Source organism: Giraffa tippelskirchi, chromosome 3 (assembly GCF_054371585.1).
Source record: "Giraffa tippelskirchi isolate mGirTip1 chromosome 3, T2T-mGirTip1v1.2.pri, whole genome shotgun sequence".
Lineage (NCBI taxonomy): Eukaryota > Metazoa > Chordata > Mammalia > Artiodactyla > Giraffidae > Giraffa > Giraffa tippelskirchi.
The window spans coordinates 19,557,467-19,579,988 of NC_137277.1; the positions used below are offsets into that span (position 1 = coordinate 19,557,467).

The 22,522-nt window shown below is 38.3% G+C and overlaps 1 protein-coding gene across 16 annotated transcripts in view; it reads left to right on the top strand.

Annotated features, from left to right (window-relative positions):
• Nucleotides 1-22,522, top strand: part of BRCA1 (BRCA1 DNA repair associated) — a 69,379-nt gene that overhangs the window by 12,511 nt on the left and 34,346 nt on the right. For 4 of the 16 annotated variants that reach the window (XM_081577352.1, XM_081577353.1, XM_081577349.1 and 1 more), the window contains exons 4-11: nt 1,757-1,834; nt 2,799-2,887; nt 4,965-5,104; nt 6,116-6,221; nt 8,756-8,801; nt 9,797-9,918; nt 10,813-14,226; nt 14,584-14,672. In XM_081577352.1, coding sequence (XP_081433478.1) covers nt 1,757-1,834; nt 2,799-2,887; nt 4,965-5,104; nt 6,116-6,221; nt 8,756-8,801; nt 9,797-9,918; nt 10,813-14,226; nt 14,584-14,672 — 4,084 coding nt within the window. The remainder of the gene's footprint in view (nt 1-1,756; nt 1,835-2,798; nt 2,888-4,964; nt 5,105-6,115; nt 6,222-8,755; nt 8,802-9,796; nt 9,919-10,812; nt 14,227-14,583; nt 14,673-22,522) is intronic. The other 12 variants (XM_081577361.1, XM_081577362.1, XM_081577360.1 and 9 more) reach the window with 6 other exon arrangements.

Consider the following 22,522-nt stretch of genomic DNA (forward strand, 5'->3'; position numbering starts at 1 on the left):
TCACCTCCCTTGCCATGATATCATGTCCTTTATAATGGCAGGGGTTTTATTTTCCTTTTTCACTAAATTTCTTGCATCTAGAATGATACCTAACTTATTAAATATTGGTTGTATGGGTAAATCACTGCTTTTAATAATCATCACCACAGCTACTTCTGCTGCTCTCTTCCCTTTTCTCTCTACCTCAGTTTTGGGTCTTTTGTCTTCTTCCTAAGGGAATGTTGATCTTTATGGACACCACCAGCCAATGGGAGCAGTAGTTTCCTTTATTAAGGAAGCTGACTCTGAACATATTGCATATGATCATCAAAGTCTCCTTAGCCGTATTCACTGTCTGAGACAACCAAAACAATTGTTCTAGATCCCAAGCCATTGTAAAAGCCTGAGTGAGCTCCTTAGATGTCTGGTGAACAGCTTGGTTCAACAAGTGTCTGGTTCAACAGACACTCTGTTGGGCCTTGTAAATATAAAAATGAGCATATTTTCTTCCTGCTTTGAGGTTTTTTTTAAAAAAACATGTCTTATTGAGATATAATTTACATGCTATAAGATCCATCCATTTAAAGTGTACAATTCAGTTTTTTGTCTTTTTAAAAATATTAATTTATTTGGCTATATTGGGTCTTGGTTGCAGTGAGAGGGCTTCTCTCTAGTTGTGGGGCTCGGGCTCAGTTGCTCCATGGCATGTGGGATCTTCTTGGACCAGAGATCGAACCCATGTCCCCTGCATTGGCAAGCAGATTTGCAACCATTAAACCACCAGAGAAGTTGCTTTTCATGTGCTTATTGATCATTTGTTTATCTTTGGAGAAAATGGCTCTTCAAATCCTTTGCCCATTTTTTAATTGGGTTACATCTCTTTTTTATTGAGTTTTAAGAGTTCTTCATATATTCTGGATACAAGTCCCTTATCAAATATATGATTAACAAATATTTTCTCTCGTTCTGTGGATTGTCCTGTCAGTTTTTTCATGGTATTATTTGTAGCACAAGAGTTTTTAAGTTTGATATTCCCGTTTTTTTTCTTTGGTTGCTTGTGCTTTTGCCATTTCTTTATTTAAGAAATCATTGCTTAAGCCATGGTCACAAACATTTATAGTTTTAGTTCTTGCATTTAGTTCTGTGACCCATTTTAAGTTAATTTTTCTGTATTGTGTGAGGTAGGAATCTATATTGGGTTTTTTTGCATGTGAATATTTAGTTGTCCGAGTACTATTAAGATTATTCTTTTTCCATTTAATTGTCTTGGTGCTATTGTTGAAAATCACTTGACCATAGATGTATGACTTATACTCTCATTCTGTTCTGTCTATGTGTTTGTCTATCTTTATGCTAGTACCATACTGTCTTGATTACTATAACTTTTGTATTGAGGTGCTAAGTTTTTAAACTAATTATACTAATTTTACCTGAAGTACTTACCATTTATATCTGATTCTGCAGCCTGAAATACTTATGAGTATATCATTAAATATGCTATATTAACTTTTAATAAGTTTTATTTGATCATAACAGAAAGACATATGGATGTAAGTTCAGTTTTCATAGATTATTGCTTATGTAGTTTGGTTTTCTTCTTATGCAGCATCTAAAAACAATTAAAGAAAGCCACTTGTTGTAATTCATCTGCCATTACCTTTCAAGTGGCTTTCAAGGGCAGTTGAGAGATTATCTTTTCATGGTTATTTGCTTTTTGAATATTCTCTCTGCAAAAAAAAGAATGTAACGAGTTCTTTTCATTCGTTATAATTTATAGATTTTGTATGCTGAAACTTCTCAACCAGAAGAAAGGGCCTTCACAATGTCCTTTGTGTAAGAATGATATAACCAAAAGGTATATAATTTTGGTAGTTGATGGGAGGTTAAAAGTGACAACATCAGGAAAAAGTAAAAATTCCTTAATAATATAGTTGGTGTTCCTATCAAACCACTCATCAGTAGAAAAATATATAAAAGGGTGTTTAGCTGACAGGGTAAATTATTTTCAAAGTCATTTTTCTGAGAGTTTTATGGTACATCTGCCTGGTACAGTTATTTGCAATTCATTGCCTTTTTCTAATCCTTCTGAATGATAGAAGAACTTACAGTCTTATCTAATATAGGACTGTACCACCCTTCCCCCATTATCTTAATTCTGATTTTATTTTTCTTTCTTGCACTTATTTCTACTTAATTTTTTACACACAAACACTGGATTTATATATTGTGTGTCCCTTTGGCCAGGATGTAAGTTATATTAGGGCACTGGCTTTGTCTGTCTTGGTCAACACTGTTTATCCAATGTTTGGCACATGGTAGTCACTCAGATTTAAATGAATAAACAAATTATATTGTCCTACAACTTTCCTAAACCAGAATCTCTCTTTGGACATTGTTATCAATCTGTGATTTCAAAATAGTGTAATCATTGTTTGGCAGAAATCCCTGAGAGCTAGAAGTAGGGGTTTGGATGGATGGGATTCAGATGTTAAGAATACTAAGTTCTGTATGAAGTGGATTTATATCTGCTGTGGATTCAAAGTACTATTATTTTAGATAGTTATAGGCTTTTGATAAGCTTGAATGGCAAAAATACATGTATATAAAAACAATACTGCTCTATGGTTTATTCTGCTGTCAAAGATGTTTGGATTATAGTGTAATGTCACTTAATAGCTCTGTTCTTATCGTATAGTTGGTTTGTTTTTTTTTTTACTGTTGCTGCATCTTTTTTTATTTGTTTAATGTCTTTTCTTATTTTAGTGTCCTTAAGTTGATAATCTCTTGCTAAGTGTGTCTTTCAATCAATTTACTTTCAGAAGCCTACAAGAAAGTACAAGATTTAGTCAACTTGTTGAAGAGCTGTTGAAGATCATTCATGCTTTTGAGCTTGACACAGGACTGCAGTGTAAGTATTGCATAACCTCAGGTACCAATGCTGAGTTCAGTTCAGTCGCTCAGTCGTGTCCGACTCTCAGCGATCCCGTGAACCTCAGTACGCCAGGCCTCCCTGTCCATCACCAACTCCCAGAGTCTATCCAAACCCATGTCTGTTGAGTTGGTGGTACCATCCAACCATCTCATCCTTTGTCGTCCCCTTCTCCTCCTGTTGTCAATCTTTCCCAGCATCAGGATCTTTTCAAATGAGTCAGCTCTTCACATCAGGTGCCCAAAGTATTGGAGTTTCAGCTTCAACATCAGTCCTTCCAACGAACACCCAGGACTGATCTCCTTTAGGATGGACTGGTTGGATCTCCTTGCAGTCCAAGGGACTCTCAAGAGTCTTCTCCAACACCACAGTTCAAAAGCATCAATGCTTCGGCGCTTAGCTCTCTTTATAGTCCAACTCTCACATCCATACATGACCACTGGAAAAACCATAGCCTTGACTAGATGGACCTTTGTTGACAAAATAATGTCTCTGCTTTTTAATATGCTATCTAGGTTGGCCATAACTTTCCTTCCAAGGAGTAAGCATCTTTTAATTTCATGGCTGCAGTCATCATCTGCACTGATTTTGAAGCCCCAAAAGATAAAATCAGCCACTGTTTCCAGTTTCCCCATCTATCTGCCATGAAGTGATGGGACCGGATGCCATGATCTTAATTTTCTGAATGTTGAGCTTTAAGCAAATCTTTTCACTCTCCTCTTTCACTTTCATCAAGAGGCTCTTTAGTTCTTCTTCACTTTCTGCCATAAGGGTGGTGTTATCCGCATATCTGAGGTTATTGATATTTTTCCCGGCAATCTTGATTCCAGCTTGTGTTTCCTCTAGCCCAGCATTTCTCATGATGTACTCTGCATATAAGTTAAATAAGCAGGATGAAAATATACAGCCTTGACGTACTCCTTTTCCTATTTGGAACCAGTCTGTTGTTCCATGTCCAGTTCTAACTGTTGCTTCCTGACCTGCATACAGGTTTCTCAAGAGGCAGGTCAGGTGGTCTGGTATTCCCATCTCTTTCAGAATTTTCCACAGTTTATTGTGATCCACACAGTCAAAGGCTTTGGCATACTCAGTAAAGCAGAAATAGATGTTTTTCTGGAACTCTCTGGCTTTTTGGATGATCCAACAGATGTTGGCAATTTGATCTCTGGTTCCTCCGCCTTTTCTAAAACCAGCTCGAACATCTGGAAGTTCATGGTTCACGTATTGCTGAAGCCTGGCTTGGAGAATTTTGAGCGTTACTTTACTAGCATGTGAGATGAGTGCAATTGTGCAGTAGTTTGAGCATTCTTTGGCATTGCCTTTCTTTGGGATTGGAATGAAAACTGACCTTTTCCAGTCCTGTGGCCACTGCTGAGTTTTCCAAATTTGCTGACATATTGAGTGCAGCACTTTTCACAGCATCATCTTTTAGGATTTGAATTAGCTCAAGTGGAATTCCATCATCTCCACTAGCTTTGTTCGTAGTGATGCTTCCTAAGGCCCACTTGACTTCACATTCCAGGATGTCTGGCTCTAGGTGAGTGTAAGTGATCACACCATCGTGATTATCTGGGTTGTGAAGATCTTTTTTGTACAGTTCTTGTGTGTATTCTTGCCACCAGTGCTCAAGGGGCCATCTATTAAAATGGAAGTTTGTGCAATTATTTTATATGAATAGGTGATAAGAGCAGACCTTTTGGCCTAGGTTAATTTTAACTACCTGTAGTCTTTTTTTTTAATATATATTTATTTAAATTTTATTTATTTTTGGCTGTGCTGGGTCTTTGTTGCTGTGCGGGCTTTTCTCTAGTTGCAATAAGCAAGGACTACTCTCCAGTTGCTCATTGCGGTGGCTTCTTTTGTGGAGCACAGGCTCTAGGGTGCGTAGGCTCAATAGTTGTGGCGCACGGGCTTAGTTGCTCCGTGACATATGGGATCTTCCTGGATCAGGGATCTTCTGCATTGGCAGGCGGATTCTTTACCACTGAGCCACCAGGGAAGCCCAGTACATTTTTTTTCTAACTGCAAAAATAGTGTTTCTCTTTGTAACTCACAGTTGCAAATAGCTATAACTTTTCGAGAAAGGAAAATAACTCTCCTGAACATCTGAAGGAGGAAGTTTCTATCATCCAAAGTATGGGCTACCGGAACCGTGCCAAAAGACTTTTGCAGAGTGAACCTGAAAATCCTACCTTGGTAAGGCCACTTTTGTGTGTTCTGATAACAACTCTTTATGGAGCATGTGAATTAGTGAATGTGCTGGATCCTTTGGGTTCATATAAAGTCAATTAAGTGTCTGAACAAGAGTTAGAGGAGTTGGTCCCTGGTTTTAGTGCTTTATCCATTCTGATGCTTGTCTAAGATAGCCACAAGGACACTGATGGTTTTCAGCTTGCTAGTTTTTGTTTTATTATTATTTGCTAGTTTTAAAAATAACTGTCTTATGGCAATTCTCCAGACATGAAGAAGTATCGTCTATTTTATTTCCTCTGAAAAGTTGCCTGGGGGCGGTGGAGGGGAATCAGTTTTTAACACTTGAAAATTGCTTCAACTTAAGTGTAATTGTCAAAGAAAATACAGAGATTTGCTCTATTGTTACTCATATGTGAATGAATAATGAGGATCTTAAAAATAATAGTTCTCATAGTACCAGCATTCATTTCTCAGTAGATGTTGAAGGGCTCAAAAAGAAAGAAAGCTTCATCAGAGTAATGTTGGGTATCCACATATTCTTGCCTATACTGAATATTCTTAACCTTGCTAGATTTTATTATTTTCATTTATCCTTTTTAAAAATTTACTTAATCTTAGTTATCACGTCTGTTATCAGATGTGATTAGAAGTGTGTAATAAATCAATCTCATTCCTTCTACACTATAATATAAAGTATTAGTTTAAAATATGCTTTCCCCATTAAAAAAAAGAAAGAATGAAAAGAAAAAATGTGCTTTCCTTATCCTTAAAAAAATTATACAGATGATACACACTTAAGTATAGAAAAATTTAGAACAACTGAGAGAGAGAGAAAGTATTCAAACCACATAAGACTCATACATCTTGGTGTGTAGTTTGCCAAGTGTTTTTTCGAGGTGTCATAATGTTAGCTCATTGACAACTGTCTGTTTGTTTTGTCCAGAGCTTTGAGTTTCTCTTGCAGAAAAAAATGCACTGAACTGGCTAACGATTTGTTGATCATTTACTGCTTAGCAGGAAAGCAGTCTTACTGTCGAACTCTCTAACCTTGGAATTGTGAGATCTCTGAGGACAAAGCAGCAGACACAATCTCAGAATAAGTCCGTCTACATTGAATTGGGTAAGAGTCTCAGATTTTGTAAGTTTAGAATAATAGTTGCTGGATTCCTTGTCTAAGAGTTTTACTAAAAACCTTGGTCACAATTTATGCAATGGCAGGGAGCCCTGGAAAGTAAGAACAAAATAATTTTACTACCCTTATGATGTGTGATAAATAATGTAGAAAGATGCAGGTCTCACTTTAAAGCACCTTACTTTATAAAGAGAACAAAAGGAAGCATATGTGGTTATAAGTATGTGTAAACACACTTTGGAAAGAGGGAGAGTAGGGCTAAGAAAGAACATGATGGGTGGTCTATAGCATTTGGAGGGGTCTAAGGTTAATTATACTAGACTAGAAAGACTTATCTAGACTTTATAGACTACACCAAAGCCTTTGACTGTGTGGATCACAACAAACTGTGGAAAATTCTTAGAGATGGAAATACCAAACCACCTTACCTGCCTCCTGAGAAATCTATATGCAGGTCAAGAAGCAACAGTTAGAACTGGACATGAAACTACAGACTGGTTCCAAATCGGGAAAGGAGTACATCAAGGCTATATATTGTCACCCTGCTTATTTAACTTATATGCAGAGTACATCATGTGAAATGCCGGGGTAGATGAAGCACAAGCTGGAATCAAGATTGCTGGGAGAAATATCAATATGCACCCTTATGGCAGAAAGCAAAGAAGAACTAAAGAGCCTCTTGATGAAAGTGAAAGAGGAGAGTGAAAAAGTTGTCTTAAAACTCAACATTCAGAAGCTAAGATCATGAAATCCAGTCCCATCACTTCATGGCAAATAGATGGGGAGACAGTGGAAACAGTGAGAGACTTTATTTTCTTGGGCTCCAAAATCACTGCAGATGGTGACTGCAGCAATGAAATTAAAAGACACTTGCTCCTTGGAAGGAAAGCTATGACCAATCTAGATAGCATATTAAAAAGCAGAGACATTACTTTGTCAACAAAGGTCTGTCTAGTCAAAGCTATAGTTTTTCCAGTAGTCATGTATGGATGTGAGAGTTGGACCATAAAGAAAGCTGGGTGCGGAAGAATTGATGCTTTTGAAGTGTGGTGTTGGAGAAGACTCTTGAGAGTTCCTTGGACTGCAGGGAGATCCAAGCAGTCAATTCTAAAGGAAATCAGTCCTGAATATTCATTGGATGGACTGATGCTGATGCTGAAGCTCCAATACTTTGGCCACCTGATGTGAAGGACTGACTCATTTGAAAAGACCCTGATCCTTGGAAGGATTGAAGGAAGAGGAGAATGGGATGACAGAGGATGAGATGGTTGATGGCATCACCGACTCAATGGACATGAATTTGAATAAGCTGCAGGAGTTGGTCATGGACAGGGAAGCCTGGCATGCTGCAGTCCATGGGGTGGCAAAGAGCTGGACACATCTGAGTAACTGAACTGAACTGAAAATTAATTATACTAGACTAGAAAGACTTAAGAACAGCTGAACTCAGTTCAAACAGGTCTCTCTATGCTTTATCCTATAGAATATATTTATAATTGGAAAGAATGGCCCTCCTTTGGGCTCCCAGGCACCATCATATGTTTGCTATAGCACTTAGCAGATTCTTTAGAAATTTCTTGTATGTCTTTTCCCCTTTTAAGATCATAAGTTCCTAGACTGCAGATGTTGCCTCATAAAAATAATTATAATAGACAATATTTAGGAGCACTTACTGTTGTCCAGGCACTGGGGTGTTTTACTTGTGTGACTCACGTAAGATGCATGACAAACCTGAGGTGGTGCCTGCTACTGCTGCTGCTAAGTCACTTCAGTCGTGTCTGACTCTGTGCGACCCTATAGACGGCAGCCCACCAGGCTCTGCCATCCCTAGGATTCTCCAGGCAAGAATACTGGAGTGGGTTGCCATTTCCTTCTCCAGTGCATGTAAGGGAAAAGTGAAAGTGAAGTCGCTTAGTCGTGTCCGACCCTTAGCGAACCCACGGACTGCAGCCTACCAGGCTCCTCTGTCCATAGGACTATTACACTATTTTATAGATGAGGGAATTTAAGGCACAGAGAGGTTAAGAAATTCTGCCAGGGTCGTAAAGCTAGTAAGTGACAGAGCCACAGTTCACACCTGGGAATTCTGGCTTTAGAACCTGTACTTGTAACCACCGTTCTGTATTGCCTGACGTATGTATCATTGTTCTGCCATGTAGTGCATGTGTGCTAAGTCACTTTCACTTTAGTCGTGTCTGACTGTTTGCAACCCCATGGACTGTAACCCACCAGGCTCCTCTGTCCATGGGTTTCTCCAGGCAAGAATACTGGAGTGGGTTGCCATGCCCTCTTCCAGGACATCTTCTTGACCCAGGGATCAAACCCGCATCATCTCCTGCATTGGTGGGTGTGTTCTTTACCACTAGCGCCACCTGGGAGGCCCTACCATATACTGGGTGCTTAGTAAATATTCCTTGAAAATATGTTTTGCAACAAGTATAGTTTTATACTTGAGTTTAACCCTTTCAATAAAAATCCTTTTATTGATTTCTTATTTGGGGGTCTTTGGGGAATTTTTTTAGGTTCTGATTCTTCTGAAGACACAGTTAATAAGGCCAGTTATTTCAGGTGAGTCAAAGAGAGCCTTTTTCTATGAAGCTGGCATTTTTGTATTTAGTTAATATTAAGGATTGATATTTCTTTAGGTTAGAATCAAGACATTGGAATAGACCTTAAAGATCTTCTACTTTAACCTCCTCATTTTATAGCTGAGAAAATATCCTTTTTGTTTGTTTGGTTTCTTAGCAAAGCATCTGAAAGAGTTTAAGGTAACAGTAGAACTCTGCACAGACTTGCTTCCAGCAGATGGCTGTGCTCTGGCTTAGTTCCTTGTGTACGACAGTGTTGACTCAGTGGTGATTGTGGCTGCTGAAAACATTACTCAGTTTTCAGTTTTTTCCCTCCACTGTTCCTTAATTCTGTCTTAACTCAGACTTTGTCTACATCAATTAAACCATATTTTGCAAGCAGCCCCAAAATGGATTACTTGTTAAATTGTTTTCCTTAGGAATTATTGCTTGACCCTAAGGTCTGTGATGGCTTGTCTGAATTATGATAATGCCACTGTCAGTGAGATTTTGTTTGCAAGTGACATTTTCCTGATCTCCCAATTGGGAGAAAATGGTTTTTAGCTTGAAAAAAAGCCCAGAAGGCAGTGTTGCAAAGTGATATATTCTTTGCATTCAACTGGAATATCTGTTCCATCCCAGTGCTCCCTTTGTTTAGGTAACTGTGCTTGTTTTTCCATTAATACATACTTTAGGTTTTGTTGGTTTTTTCTTTACTATCTGTTAGCTATTATTCAACTGTCATTTAAATTTTGGTTCTTATTTGTATGTCCATAAAGCAATGTTCTATACTCCTGCTCTGATTTTTATGTTCTGTCTTTGACCATTTCATTTTGACTAGAAGTTACCAAAGGAGAGTGCTGCTTTTAGAAAGTGAATCAAATCGATCAGCTTATCACAACTCTACCTAGCGGAGCTAAAATACTTGATTGTTCGACAACCCTGTGCACATATAAACTACTGTTTTTCACTAAGGCTTGTGTCTTTTCCTTATAGTGTGGGAGACCATGAATTGTTAGAAATCACCCCTCAAGGAGCCGAGGCAGAGACCAATTTGAATCCTGCAAAAAAGGGTAATGGCAAGTCTTCTAACTCAACAGACACTAAAGAGAGAATAGGTAGATAACAGTACTGTAATTAGAGTATTTTGAAGAACCATTCAGAATATTTTTATGATTTACAGTATTCCTTGGCAGAGTTAGGATATAGTGCTTTCTCAGATGTTATAGTACAGCCTGATCTATTTCAATGGCACTAGGCCAGTGTGGTTATAATAGTACCCTGTGTGATTGGTAGTTGCCTTTTTACTTTTAATTGCTGTGTTTGTATTTCATATTTTGCTTACTAGTACTCAGATACAGGGAGTATGAGCCTGAAGATAGAATGTTATATGTCTGATGCCCAAACTGCTATTTTTTTAAATTGAAGTATAGTTGATTTACAACATTGTGTTGATTTCTGCTGCACAGCAAAGTGATTCAGTTATATAAAATACACTATATAAAATACACATTCTTTTTTTTTCACGTTCTTTTCTATTATGGTTTATCACAGGATATTGAATATAGTTCCCTGTGCTATACAGTAAGACCTTATTATTTATCTATTCTATATATACTAGTTTGCATCTACTAATTCCAAACTCCCCCTCCATCCCTCTTCCAACTCCCTTCCCCCTTAGCAACCACTTGTCTGTTCTGTCTGTGAGTTTCAAACTGTGCTTTTAATTCACTGTTAGAGGTTAGGGAAATAGAAAGTGTGATTTATGAATAGGGAGAATTCTGAAATTAAAATTTTAACTATCTTGAGTAGAAACAATGAGAATCTAGACAAATAGGAATTAAGCAAAAGAATATGAGCTACATTTTCAGTATACTTGGTAGTCTGAGGTTAATTTGTCTAAGAATAGCCAGTTTCTTCATTGCCCTCCAACCAAGTTACTAAGTTGTATTAAGTACATATTGTTTTCATAATTATTCAGTTTTTAAGCACCTTGTTGTTGTTTTTTCCAGCTGCTTGTGAGTTTTCTGAGAAGGACATAACAAATACTGAACATCATCAATTCAATACTAAAGATCTGATCACCACTCAGAAGCACGCAACTGAGACGCATCCAGAAAAGTATCAGGGTATTTCTGTTTCAAACTTTCATGTGGAGCCATGTGGCACAGATACTCATGCCAGCTCATTACAGCATGAGAACAGCAGTTTATTGCTCACTGAAAACAGACTGAACGTAGAAAAGGCTGAATTCTGTAATAAAAGCAAACAGCCTGTCCTAGTAAAGAGCCAGCAGAGCAGATGGGCTGAAAGTAAGGGCACATGTAAAGATAGGCAGATTCCCAACACTGGGAAAAAGATAGTTCTGAATGCTGATCCCCTGTACGGAAGAAAAGAATTGCGTAAGCAGAAACCTGCATGCCCGGACAGTCCTGGAGATTCCCAAGATTTTCCTTTGGTAACCCTGAATAATAGCATACAGAAAGTTAATGAATGGTTTTCCAGAAGTGATGAAACATTAACTTCTGACAACTCGTGCGATGGGGGGTCTGAATCAAATAATGAAGTAGCTGGTGCAGTGGAAATTCCAAATAAAGTTGATGGATGTTCAGGTTCTTCAGAGAAAATTGACTTAATGGCCAGTGATCCTCATGGTGCTTTAATACATGAAAGAGTCCACTCCAAACCAGCAGAAAGTAATATTGAAGATAAAATATTTGGGAAAACCTATCGGAGGAAGTCAAGCCTCCCTAACTTCAGCCACATAGCTGAAGATCTAATTATAGGCGCACTTACTGTAGAACCTCAGATAACACAAGAGTACACCCTCACAAATAAACTAAAGTGTAAAAGGAGAGGTACATCAGGCCTTCAGCCTGAGGATTTTATCAAGAAAGTCGATTTGACGATTGTTCCAAAGATTCCTGAAAAGATGATTGAGGGAACTGACCAAACAGAGCAGAAAGGTCACGGGATGAATATTACTAGTGATGGTCATGAGAATAAAACAAAACGTGATTATGTTCAGAAAGAGCAAAACGCTAACCCAACAGAATCATTGGAAAAAGAATCTGTTTTCAGAACTAAGGCTGAACCTATAAGCATCAGTATAAGCAATATGGAACTAGAATTGAATATCCACAGTTCAAAAGCACCTAAGAATAGGCTGAAGAGGAAGTCCTCTACCAGGAAAATTCCTGAGCTTGAACTAGTAGTCAGTAGAAACCCAAGTCCACCTAATCATACTGAGCTACAAATTGATAGCTGTTCTAGCAATGAAGAGATGAAGAAAAAACATTCTAGCCAAATGCCAGTCAGGCAGGGCCAAAAGCTTCAACTCATGGGAGATAAAGAACCTACAGCTGGAGCCAAGAAGAGTAACAAAGCATATGAACAAATAAATAAAAGACTTGCTAGTGATGCTTTTCCAGAACTAAACTTAAACACACCTGGTTATTTTACTAACTGTTCTAGTTCTAATAAACTTGAAGAGTTTGCTCATCCTAGCCTTCAAAGAGAGGAGAAACTAGGAACAATTCAAGTGTTGAATAGTAGCAAAGACCCCAAAGCTCTGATATTAAGAGGAGGAAAAGCTTTGCAAATTGAAAGATCTGTAGAGAGTACCAATGTTTCCTTGGTTCCTGATACTGATTATAGCACTCAGGATAGTATCTCATTACTGGAAGCTAAAACCCCAGGGAAGGCAAAGACCACACCAAGTCCGTGTGTGAGTCTGCGTGCAGCAATCGAAAACCCCAAGGAACTTATCCATGGGGATTTTAAAGATACCAAAAATGACACAGAGGGCTTTCAGGATCTACTGGGACATAACGTTAACTACATCATTCAGGAGACAAGTGGAGAAATGGAAGACAGTGAACTTGATACACAGTATTTGCAGAATACATTCAAGGTTTCAAAGCGTCAGACATTTGCTCTGTTTTCAAATCCAGGAAATCCACAAAAGGAATGTGCCATAGTCTGTGCCTACTCGGGGTCTTTAAGGGATCAAAGTCCAAGAGACCCCCTCAAATGCAGACAAGAAGACAGTCAGGGCAAGAGTGAGTCTAAAAGCCAGCATGTGCAGGCCATTTGTACAACAGTGCACTTTCCTGGGGCTGGTCAGAAAGATAGGACGGCGGGTGACGATGCCAAATGTAGCACGAAAGAAGTAACTAGGCTTTGTCAGTCATCACAGTTGAGAGGCCACAAAATTGAACTTGTTTTTGCAAATAAACATGAGATTTCAGAAAAACCATGTCTTACACCATCACTTTCTCCCCTCAAATCATCTGTTAAAACCGTATGTAAGAAAAGCCCATCAGAGAAGTTTGAGGAACCTGTAATGTCACCTGAAAGAACATTGGGAAGTGAGAGCATCATTCAAAGTGCAGTGAGCACAATCAGCCAAAATAACATTCAAGAAAGCACTTTTAAAGAAGTCAGCTCAAGCAGTGTTAATGAAGTAGGTTCCAGTACTAATGAAGTAGGCTCTAGTATTAATGAAGTAGGTTCCAGTGGTGAAAACATTCAAGCAGAACCAGGTAGAAACAGAGAACCTAAATTAAGAGCTTTACTCAGATTAGGTCTTATGCAACCTGAAGTCTATAAGCAAAGTCTTCCTGTAAGTAACTGTCAACATCCTGAAATAAAAAGGCAAGGAGAAAATGAGGACATGCTTCAGGCTGTTAAGGCAGATTTCTCCCCATGTCTAATTTCAGATAACCTCGAACAACCTGTGGGAAGCCGTCATGCTTCTCAGGTTTGTTCTGAGACACCTGACAACTTGTTAAATGATGACGAAATAAAAGAAAATAGCCACTTGGCTGAAAGTGACATTAAGGAAAGATCTGCTGTTTTTAGTGAAAGTGTCCAAAAAGGAGAATTCAGAGGGAGCCCTGGCCATTTCACCCATATACATTTGGCTCAGGGTCACCAAAGAGGGTCTGGGAAACTAGAGTCAGAAGAGGCTGTGTCTAGTGAGGATGAAGAGCTTCCCTGCTTCCAACAATTATTGTTTGGTAAAGTAACCAATACACTGTCTCCATCTACCGGACGTAACACTGTTGCCGCTGAGGGTCTGACTAAGGAAACAGAGGAGAACCTAGAATCATTGAAGAGTGGCTTAAATGACTGCAGTGGCCAGGTAACATCAGCCAAGTTGTCCCAGGAACATCACCTTAATGAGGAAGCGAGATGTTCTAGTAGCTTATTTTCCTCACAGTGCAGTGCAGTGGAAGACTTGACCACTAATACAAACACCCAGGATCCTTTCTTGATGTTTGAGCGTCCTTCCAAACAAGTGTATCAGTCTGAAAGCGAGGAAGTTCTGAGTGACAAAGAATTGGTTTCAGATGATGAAGAAAGGGAAACTGGCTTGGAAGAAGATAGTTGCCAAGAAGAGCAGAGTGTGGATTCAGACTTAGGTATTGTAACCAAGTTTTTGTGTTTGCCCCCGTCTGTTCTGTAGAAATGAGCTAAATGTTTATGCCTTTGGGGGAGCACATTTTACGAGTTTGCAAGCACAGTGAAAGTAACTATTTCTTAAACTTTAACTCCCAGGGTGCTTTTCGTTTAAAAACTCCATTACCCAGCTAGAACATCTTTTCTATTTGAATGAGATTTAATGCCCTAATTACTGGCAGACTTACATCTGGTTTTCATTATGATTTCTTAGAGGAAATCCATCTGGGTGTCCCCAAAGAGTATAATCATTTTGTGTGACATGAAAGTGAAGTTTGCCCTGCCATCTTTTTTTACATCTGAATCTATTATCATTTAAGGTGAAGCAGCATCTGACCATGTGAGTGAAACAAGCCTCTCTGAAGACTGTGTGGGGCTGTCCTCTCAGAGCGATATCTTAACCACTCAGGTAAAAAGCACAAGGGGATGTGTGTGCAGTGTTCTTTGCATTCACTGCCATGCTTCCTTCCTTCTTACGTTTGCTTACATCATCCCTTAGAATTAATGGTATAACAGATGTGTGTGGGATCTAGTCTCCTCAAATTGAATTGTAAATACTCAGATGGGACACATGATACCTTCTGTCTCACACACATACACTTAGCAGTTTGTTCACTGCAGAACATAAAATACTGAACTTAATGAGAAAGTGAAACCTTCAAAACCCATTTGCCCTATAGCAAAAATGTATGTGAAAGCACTACTGTATCAGACAGAGGGGTGTGTTTCTTCTCAGTACCAAATTGTTACCTACAGAGTTCTCTTCATATTAGAGACTATCTAACCTTTCACTGTTTGATGAATATTTCTTTCTGTTTTTTCTTTGTTAATCAGCTAGTTGTTTGTTCTTTAGTGCTGATAAGTCATCTTTTTTTAAGCAAACATACACAGTTTTACTTCCTGTACCTAGTGGTCAGCATCCAATATTTTGGTTACATGTGAGGGGCATAACAGCTTTGTCGTATCTACAACATTTGGTAACGTAACTATTTCAGTGCTCCTGGCAGAATAGCCTCCTAGAAAAAAGCCTTCTCTACTGAAAATTAACATCATAGTCCTCACAGAACCTGGCTTTGTGTCCTAATTTTTATGTTGTAGAAGTGGCACCAAAATTTTCAAGTTCTTATATTCAGAAATTCAGGCTCATCTCAGCTTATTTTTTTAGAGTACCAGCACACTGGTTGCTGGTGTGATACTGAAGTGAGCTCTGTACCTGACTGTGTTACTTATTTCTGAACTATGATATACACATTCTTTTTTTTTTTTTCTCTATTTTATTTTTTTATTTTGGCTGCACTGGGCTTTTGTTGCAGCATGTAGGCTTAGTTGCCCTGCAACATGTGGGATCTTAGTTCCCAACCAGGGATCAAATGTACATTCCCTGCACTGGAAGGCAGATTCTTAACCACTGGACTGCCAGGGAAGTCCCAATGCACATTCTTAAGGTGGAGATATCTGGACTACCTGGAATCATCCTGCCCTGGCTTCTTTTTCTCACCAAATCTTAAATACACTTTCAGCTACTAGCAAGTGAATGACTTTTTTTTTTCTGAACTTCCTGAAATGCCAGATTAGATAAAACTGAGAAAAGCTATATAAAGTTATATATGTGCATCATGGAAAACCTAGAAAATACAAATAAATAAAAATCATTCACGGATGAACCTTGAAAACATCGATAAGTGAAATAAGCCGGGTACCAAAGGACAAATAGTGTATGACTCTACTTTTACGAGGGACCTAGAATAGTTAAATCCATACAGACAGAAAGTAGACTAGTAATTACCAGGGACTTGGGGGTGGGAGGAGGGGAAGTTATCCTTTAATGGGCCCAGGGTTTCAATTTGGGATGGTGAAAAAGATATGGAGATAGATACTGATGATGATTGGACAACAATATGAAAATACTTTATGCCACTAAACTACATACTTAAGGATGGTATATTTTATCACAGTTTTAAAACTCACCCAAAGAGAATGGTTCAGTAAATTTTAACATTTATCTCTGGAAGGGTACACAAAAGATAGGTGATAGAAGTTGCCTTCAGATGGGGAAATAGATGATTAACAGAAGGAGAAAGCCTTATTTTTCTCTGAATATCCTTTTTTGTCCTGAATTTTATATCATGCCCTTGTATTAGTTATTTTTAAAATTAAATTCTGTGAGCTAAAAATCATTGCTGCTGCTACTGCTACTGCTGCTGCTAAGTCACTTCAGTCGTGTCCGACTCTGTGCGACCCCATAGACGACAGCCCACCAGGCTCTGCCGTCCCTGGGATTCTCCAGGCAAGAACACTGGAGTGGGTTGCCATTTCCTTCTCCAGTGCATGAAAGTGAAAAGTGAAAGTGAAGTCGCTCAGTCATGTCTGACTCTTAGCGACCCCATGGACTGTAGCCTACCAGGCTCCTCCATCCATGGGATTTTCCAGGCAAGAGTACTGGAGTGGGGTGCCATTGCCTTCTCCAACATTACTATTAACTTATTAACTTATTGGCATATATTCTTCTACTCTTCCTATTGTACACAAGGGTGTGTGTTGTGTGTATACCTTATCGTTAAAAATCATTCAGTTATATAATATATTTCAATTTAAAATTTTTGAAAAATCGTTCAGTGAATAGCCTACATACTTGTTTTTTTTTAATTAATTTATTTTAATTGGAGGCTAATTACTTTACAATATTGTGATGGTTTTTGCCATACATTGACATGAATCAGCCACGGGTGTACGTGCGTCCCCCATCCTGAACCCCCCTCCCACCTCCCTCCCCATCCCATCCCTCTGGGTTGTCCCATTGCACCGACTTTGAGTGCCCTGTTTCATGAATCAAACTTGGATTGATCATCTATTTCATAAATGGTAATATACATGTTTCAATGCTATTCTCTCAAAACATCCCATCCTCGCCTTTTCCCTTAGTCCAAAAGTCTGTTCTTTATATCTGTCTCTTTTGCTGTCTCACATATAGCGTCGTTGTTACCATCTTTCTAAATTCCATATATATGCGTTAATAAAATGTATTGGAGCTTTTCTTTCTGACTTACTTCACTCTGTATAATAGGCTCCAGTTTCATCCACCTCATTAAAACTGGTTCAAATGCGTTCTTTTTAATAGCTAAGTAATATTCCATTGTGTATATGTACCACGACTTTCTTATCCATTTGTCTGCCGATGGACATCTAGGTTGCTTCCATGTCCTAGCTATTGTAAACAAGTATTGTAGGTACTGTGATGAACATTGGGGTACACGTGTCTCTTTCAATTCTGGTTTCCTAAGTGTGTATGCCCAGCAGTGGGATTGCTGGGTCACATGGCAGTTCTATTTCCAGTTTTTTAAGAAATCTCCACCCTATTCTCCAGAATGGCTGTACTAGTTTCCATTCCTACCAACAGTGTAGGAGGGTTCCCTTTTCTCCACACCCTCTCCAGCATTTATTGTTTGTAGACTTTTTGATAGGAGCCATTCTGACTGGTGTGAGATGGTACCACATTGTGGTTTTGATTTGCATTTCTCTGATAATGAGTGATGTTGAGCATCTTTTCATGTGTTTGTTAGCCATTTGTATGTCTTCTTGAGAGAAATGTCTGTTTAGTTCTTTGGCCCATTTTTTGATTGGGTCGTTTATTTTTCTGATACTGAGCTGCATGACCTGCTTGTATATTTTTGAGATTAATTCTTTGTTAGTTGCTTTGTTTGCTATTATTTTCTCTCATTCTGAAGGCTGTCTTTTCACCTTGATTATAATTCCCTTCATTGTGCAAAAGCTTTTAAGTTTAATTAGGTCCCATTTGTTTATTTTTGTTTTTATTTTCACTACTCTGGGAGGTGGGTCATAGAGGAGCTTGCTGTGGTTTATGTCAGTGTTTTGCCTATGTTTTCCTCTAGGAGTTTTATACTTTCTGGTCTTACATTTAAATCTTTAATACATTTGGAATTTATTTTGGTGTATGGTGTTAAAAAGTGTTCTAGTTTCATTCTTTTACAGGTGGTTGACCAGTTTTCCCAGCACCACTTGTTAGAGATTGTTTTTTCTCCATTGTATATTTTTGCCTCCTTTGTCAAAGATAAGGTGTCCATAGGTGCATGGATTTATCTCTGGGCTTTCTATTTTGTTCCACTGATGTATATTTCTGTCTTTGTGCCAGTACTGTACTGTCTTGATGAACTGTAGCTTTGTAGTATAGTCTGAAGTCAGGCAGGTTGATTCCTCCAGTTCCATTCTTCTTTCTCAAGATTGCTTTGGCTCTTCCATACAAATTTTGAAATTATTTGTTCTAGTTCTGTGAAGAATACTGTTGATAGCTTGATAGGGATTGCACTGAATCTATAGATTGCTTTGAGTAGTATACTCATTTTCACCATATTGATTCTTCCAATCCATGGACATGGTATATTTCTCCATCTATTTGTGTCATCTTTGATTTCTTTCATTAGTGTTTTATAGTTTTCTATATATAGGTCTTTTGTTTCTTTAGGTAGATTTATTCCTAAGGATTTTGTTCTTTTTGTTGCAATGGTGAATGAGATTGTTTCCTTAATTTCTTTTTCTGTTTTTTCATTGTTAGTGTATAGGAATGCAAGGGATTTCTGTGTATTAATTTTATATCCTGCAACTTTACTATATTCATTGATTAGCTCTAGTAATTTTCTGGTGGAGTCTTTAGGGTTTTATATGTAGAGGATCATGTCATCTCCAAACAGTGAGAGTTTTACTTCTTCTTTTCTAATCTGGATTCCTTTTATTTCTTTTTCTGCTCTGATTGCTGTGGCTAAAACTTCCAAAACTATGTTGAATAGTAGTGGTGAGAGTGGGCACCCTTGTCTTGTTCCTTACTTTAGGGGAAATGCTTTCAATTTTTCGCCATTGAGGCTAATGTTTGCTGTGGGTTTATCATATATGGCTTTTATTATATTGAGGTATGTTCCTTCTGTGCCTGCTTTCTGAAGAGTTTTTATCATAAATGGGTGTTGAATTTTGTCAAAGGCTTTTTCTGCATCTACTGAGATAATCATATGGTTTTTATCTTTCAGTTTGTTAATGTGGTGTATCACATTGATTGATTTGTGAATATTGAAGAATCTTTGCATTCCTGGGATAAAGCCCACTTGGTCATGATGTATGATCTTTTTTTTTTTTTTTGATCTTTTTAATATGTTGATGGAATCTGTTTGCTAGGATTTTGTTAAGGATTTTTGCATCTATGTTCATCAGTGATATTGGCCTGTAGTTTTCTTTTTTTGTGGCATCTTTGTGTGGTTTTGGTATTAGTGTGATGGTGGCCTCATAGAATGAGTTTGGGAGTTTACCTTCCTCTGCAATTTTCTGGAAGAGTTTGACTAGGATAGGTGTTAACTCGTCTCTAAATTTTTGGTAGAATTCACCTGTGAAGTCATCTGTTCCTAGACTTTTATTTGTTGGAAGATTTTTTATTATAGTTTCAACTTCTGTGCTTGTGATGGGTCTGTTAAGATTTTCTATTTCTTCCTGGTTCAGTTTTGGAAGGTTATACTTTTCTAAGAACTCGTTCATTTCTTCCAAGTTGTCCATTTTATTGGCATATAGTTGCTGATAGTAGTCTCTTATGATCCTTTCTATTTCTGTGTTGTCTGTTGTGATTTCTCCCTTTTCATTTCTAATTTTATTGATTTGATTCTTCTCCTTTTTTGTCTTGATGAGTCTGGCTAATGGTTTGCCTATTTTATTTGATCTTCTCAAAGAACCACCTTTAAGTTTTGTTGATTTTTGCTCTAGTCTCCTTTGTTTCTTTTTCATTTATCTCTGCTCTGATTTTTATGACTTCTTTCCTTCTACTAACCCTGGGGTTCTTCATTTCTTGTTTTTCTAGTTGCTTTAGGTGTAAAGTTAGGTTATTTATTTGATTTTTCTCTTTTTCTTGAGGTAAGATTGTATTGCTATGAACCTTCCCCTTAGTACTGCTTTTACTGAATGCCATAGGTTTTGGGTTGTCGTATTTTCATTTTCATTTGTTTCTATGCATTTTTTGATTTCTTCCGTGATTTGTTGGTTATTCAGAAGCGTGTTGTTTAGCCTCCATATGTTTGTATTTTTAGCAGTTTTTTCCTGTAGTTGACATCTAATCTTACCACATTGTGATCAGAGAAAAGATGCTTGAAATGATTTCGATTTTTTTAAAATTTACCAAGGCCTTATATTGTTTTTACTATGTCACTAAATTTTCTTCAGTGAAAATTTGAATTGAGGGTTGAATATGAGGGTTTCAGGGCAAGATACACAGTTTGCTATCATGTACATTCAGAAAACTAAGATCATGGCATCCAGTCCCATCACTTCATGGCAGATAGATGGGGAAACAGTGGCTGACTTTATTTTTCTGGGCTCCAAGATCACTGCAGATGGTGATTGCAGCAATAAAATTAAAAGACGTTTACTCCTTGGAAGGAAAGTTATGACCAGCCTAGACTGCATATTAAAAAACAGAGACATTACTTTGCCAACAAAGGTACATCTAGTCAAGGCTATAGTTTTTCCAGTAGTCATGTATGGATGTGAGAGTTGGAATATAAAGAAAGCTGAGCACCAAAGAATCGATGCTTTTGAACTGTGACGTTGGAGAAGACTCTTGAGAGCCCCTTGGACTGCAAGGAAATCCAACCAGTCCATCCTAAAGGAGATCAGTCCTGGGTGTTCATTGGTAGGACTGATGTTGAAGCTGAAACTCCAATACTTTGGCCACCTGATCCGAAGAGCTGACTCAATGGAAAAGACCCTGATGCTGGGAAAGATTAAGGGCAGGAGGAGAAGGGGACGACAGAGGATGAGATGGCTGGATGGCATCACCGACTCGATGGACGTGGGTTTGAGTGGACTCAGGGAGTTGGTGATGGACAGGGAGGCCTGGCGTGCTGCGATTCATGGGGTCGCAAAGAGTCAGACACAACTGAGCAACTGAACTGAACAGCACTGTAGTCTTATCTTGATAACTAAATAATTTGCCCACATCCCCAGTGACTTCCTTAGTATGGAATTTTGGTGTTTGAAACATGTTATTAATTGTTCTTTAGAAAGACTGAACCAAGCTGTGCTCTTCCAGCTCTGGTCATACTCGGTAGCTCCCCTTTTCCAATACCTTGGCCAGCACTGGGTAATATCCAGTTTTAAACTTCTAAGTCTTGGCATTGCTCTGAGGACTGTAGGTAGAGGGCTTGTCTTATCTTGCCTGTTTTCTACATGGAGCAAATCCCTCTAGGATTGAAGCCTGCTGGAGTCAGACCACTGCCTGTTCTCTACCTGAACCGTCGCCTATATTCTCCACTTCTGCAGGATTGCCATGGTGACTAAATTCATGAAAGGATTTAGGAGGCCTTTTCTTTTTTATCTGTTTTGGCCATGCTGTGCGGCTTGCAGGATCTTAGTTCCCCAACCGGGGATCAAACCTGTGCCCACGGCAATGCAAGCATAGTCTTAACCACTGGACCACCAAGGAATTCCCTAGGAAGCCTTTTCTCTGTTTGCAATTGCTATGATCTTTTCTGGATGTGGGTTTGGGGCTCTGTCAACATGGGTTTTACCTTTTTATACCTTGTGTTTTAGAGTTGTGTCTGGTTTCTGATTCCGTCTACTTTAGCCATATTGTAGAATATATGGCATTCAATAAACTAAACTATCTCCTTGTTTTCTATATTTCTGCTCTTATTCCTAGAGATGTATCTATTTGTTCAAGATTCATTTTGTAAAATGTTTTTATCAAGCATCTACCCAAAACAGAGCCAAAGTCAGATTTCAGGGCTAACTTAAATCTAGAGTAGTGCCAACAAGCAAAATGATTGAAGTGGGATCTTTTCCCGAAGTCTGTTTATGCAGAACTGGGGAGACATATTTACGGGATAAATGCTAATTCAGTATCATTAGTGTCTGTTCTTTAACAAAGACTGATTAACTAAATTCATTAATTCGTGTCTACATTAAACACTTACTAAATGCTTACTGTCTGCTGGGTGTTTTGAATACAAGAATGCTTAAGGAAGGAGTCTTCCCATCTCGGAGAGTCAGGTATTACACTTTGATATACTAATATATTAGCAATATAAATGAACTAGACTGAGGAATTATGTTCCTGATAGGAAATGTATTATTAGTGGGGACTTCCAAAGGAGATATTCAAGCTGGACCTTAAAAGATGAGAAGAATTTTTTTCCAGGTGGGAAGAGAAGGGAGGCAGCAAATCGAGGCAAAGACACAGAAGCATGAAATGCCCAGGAAGCATAAAATTGT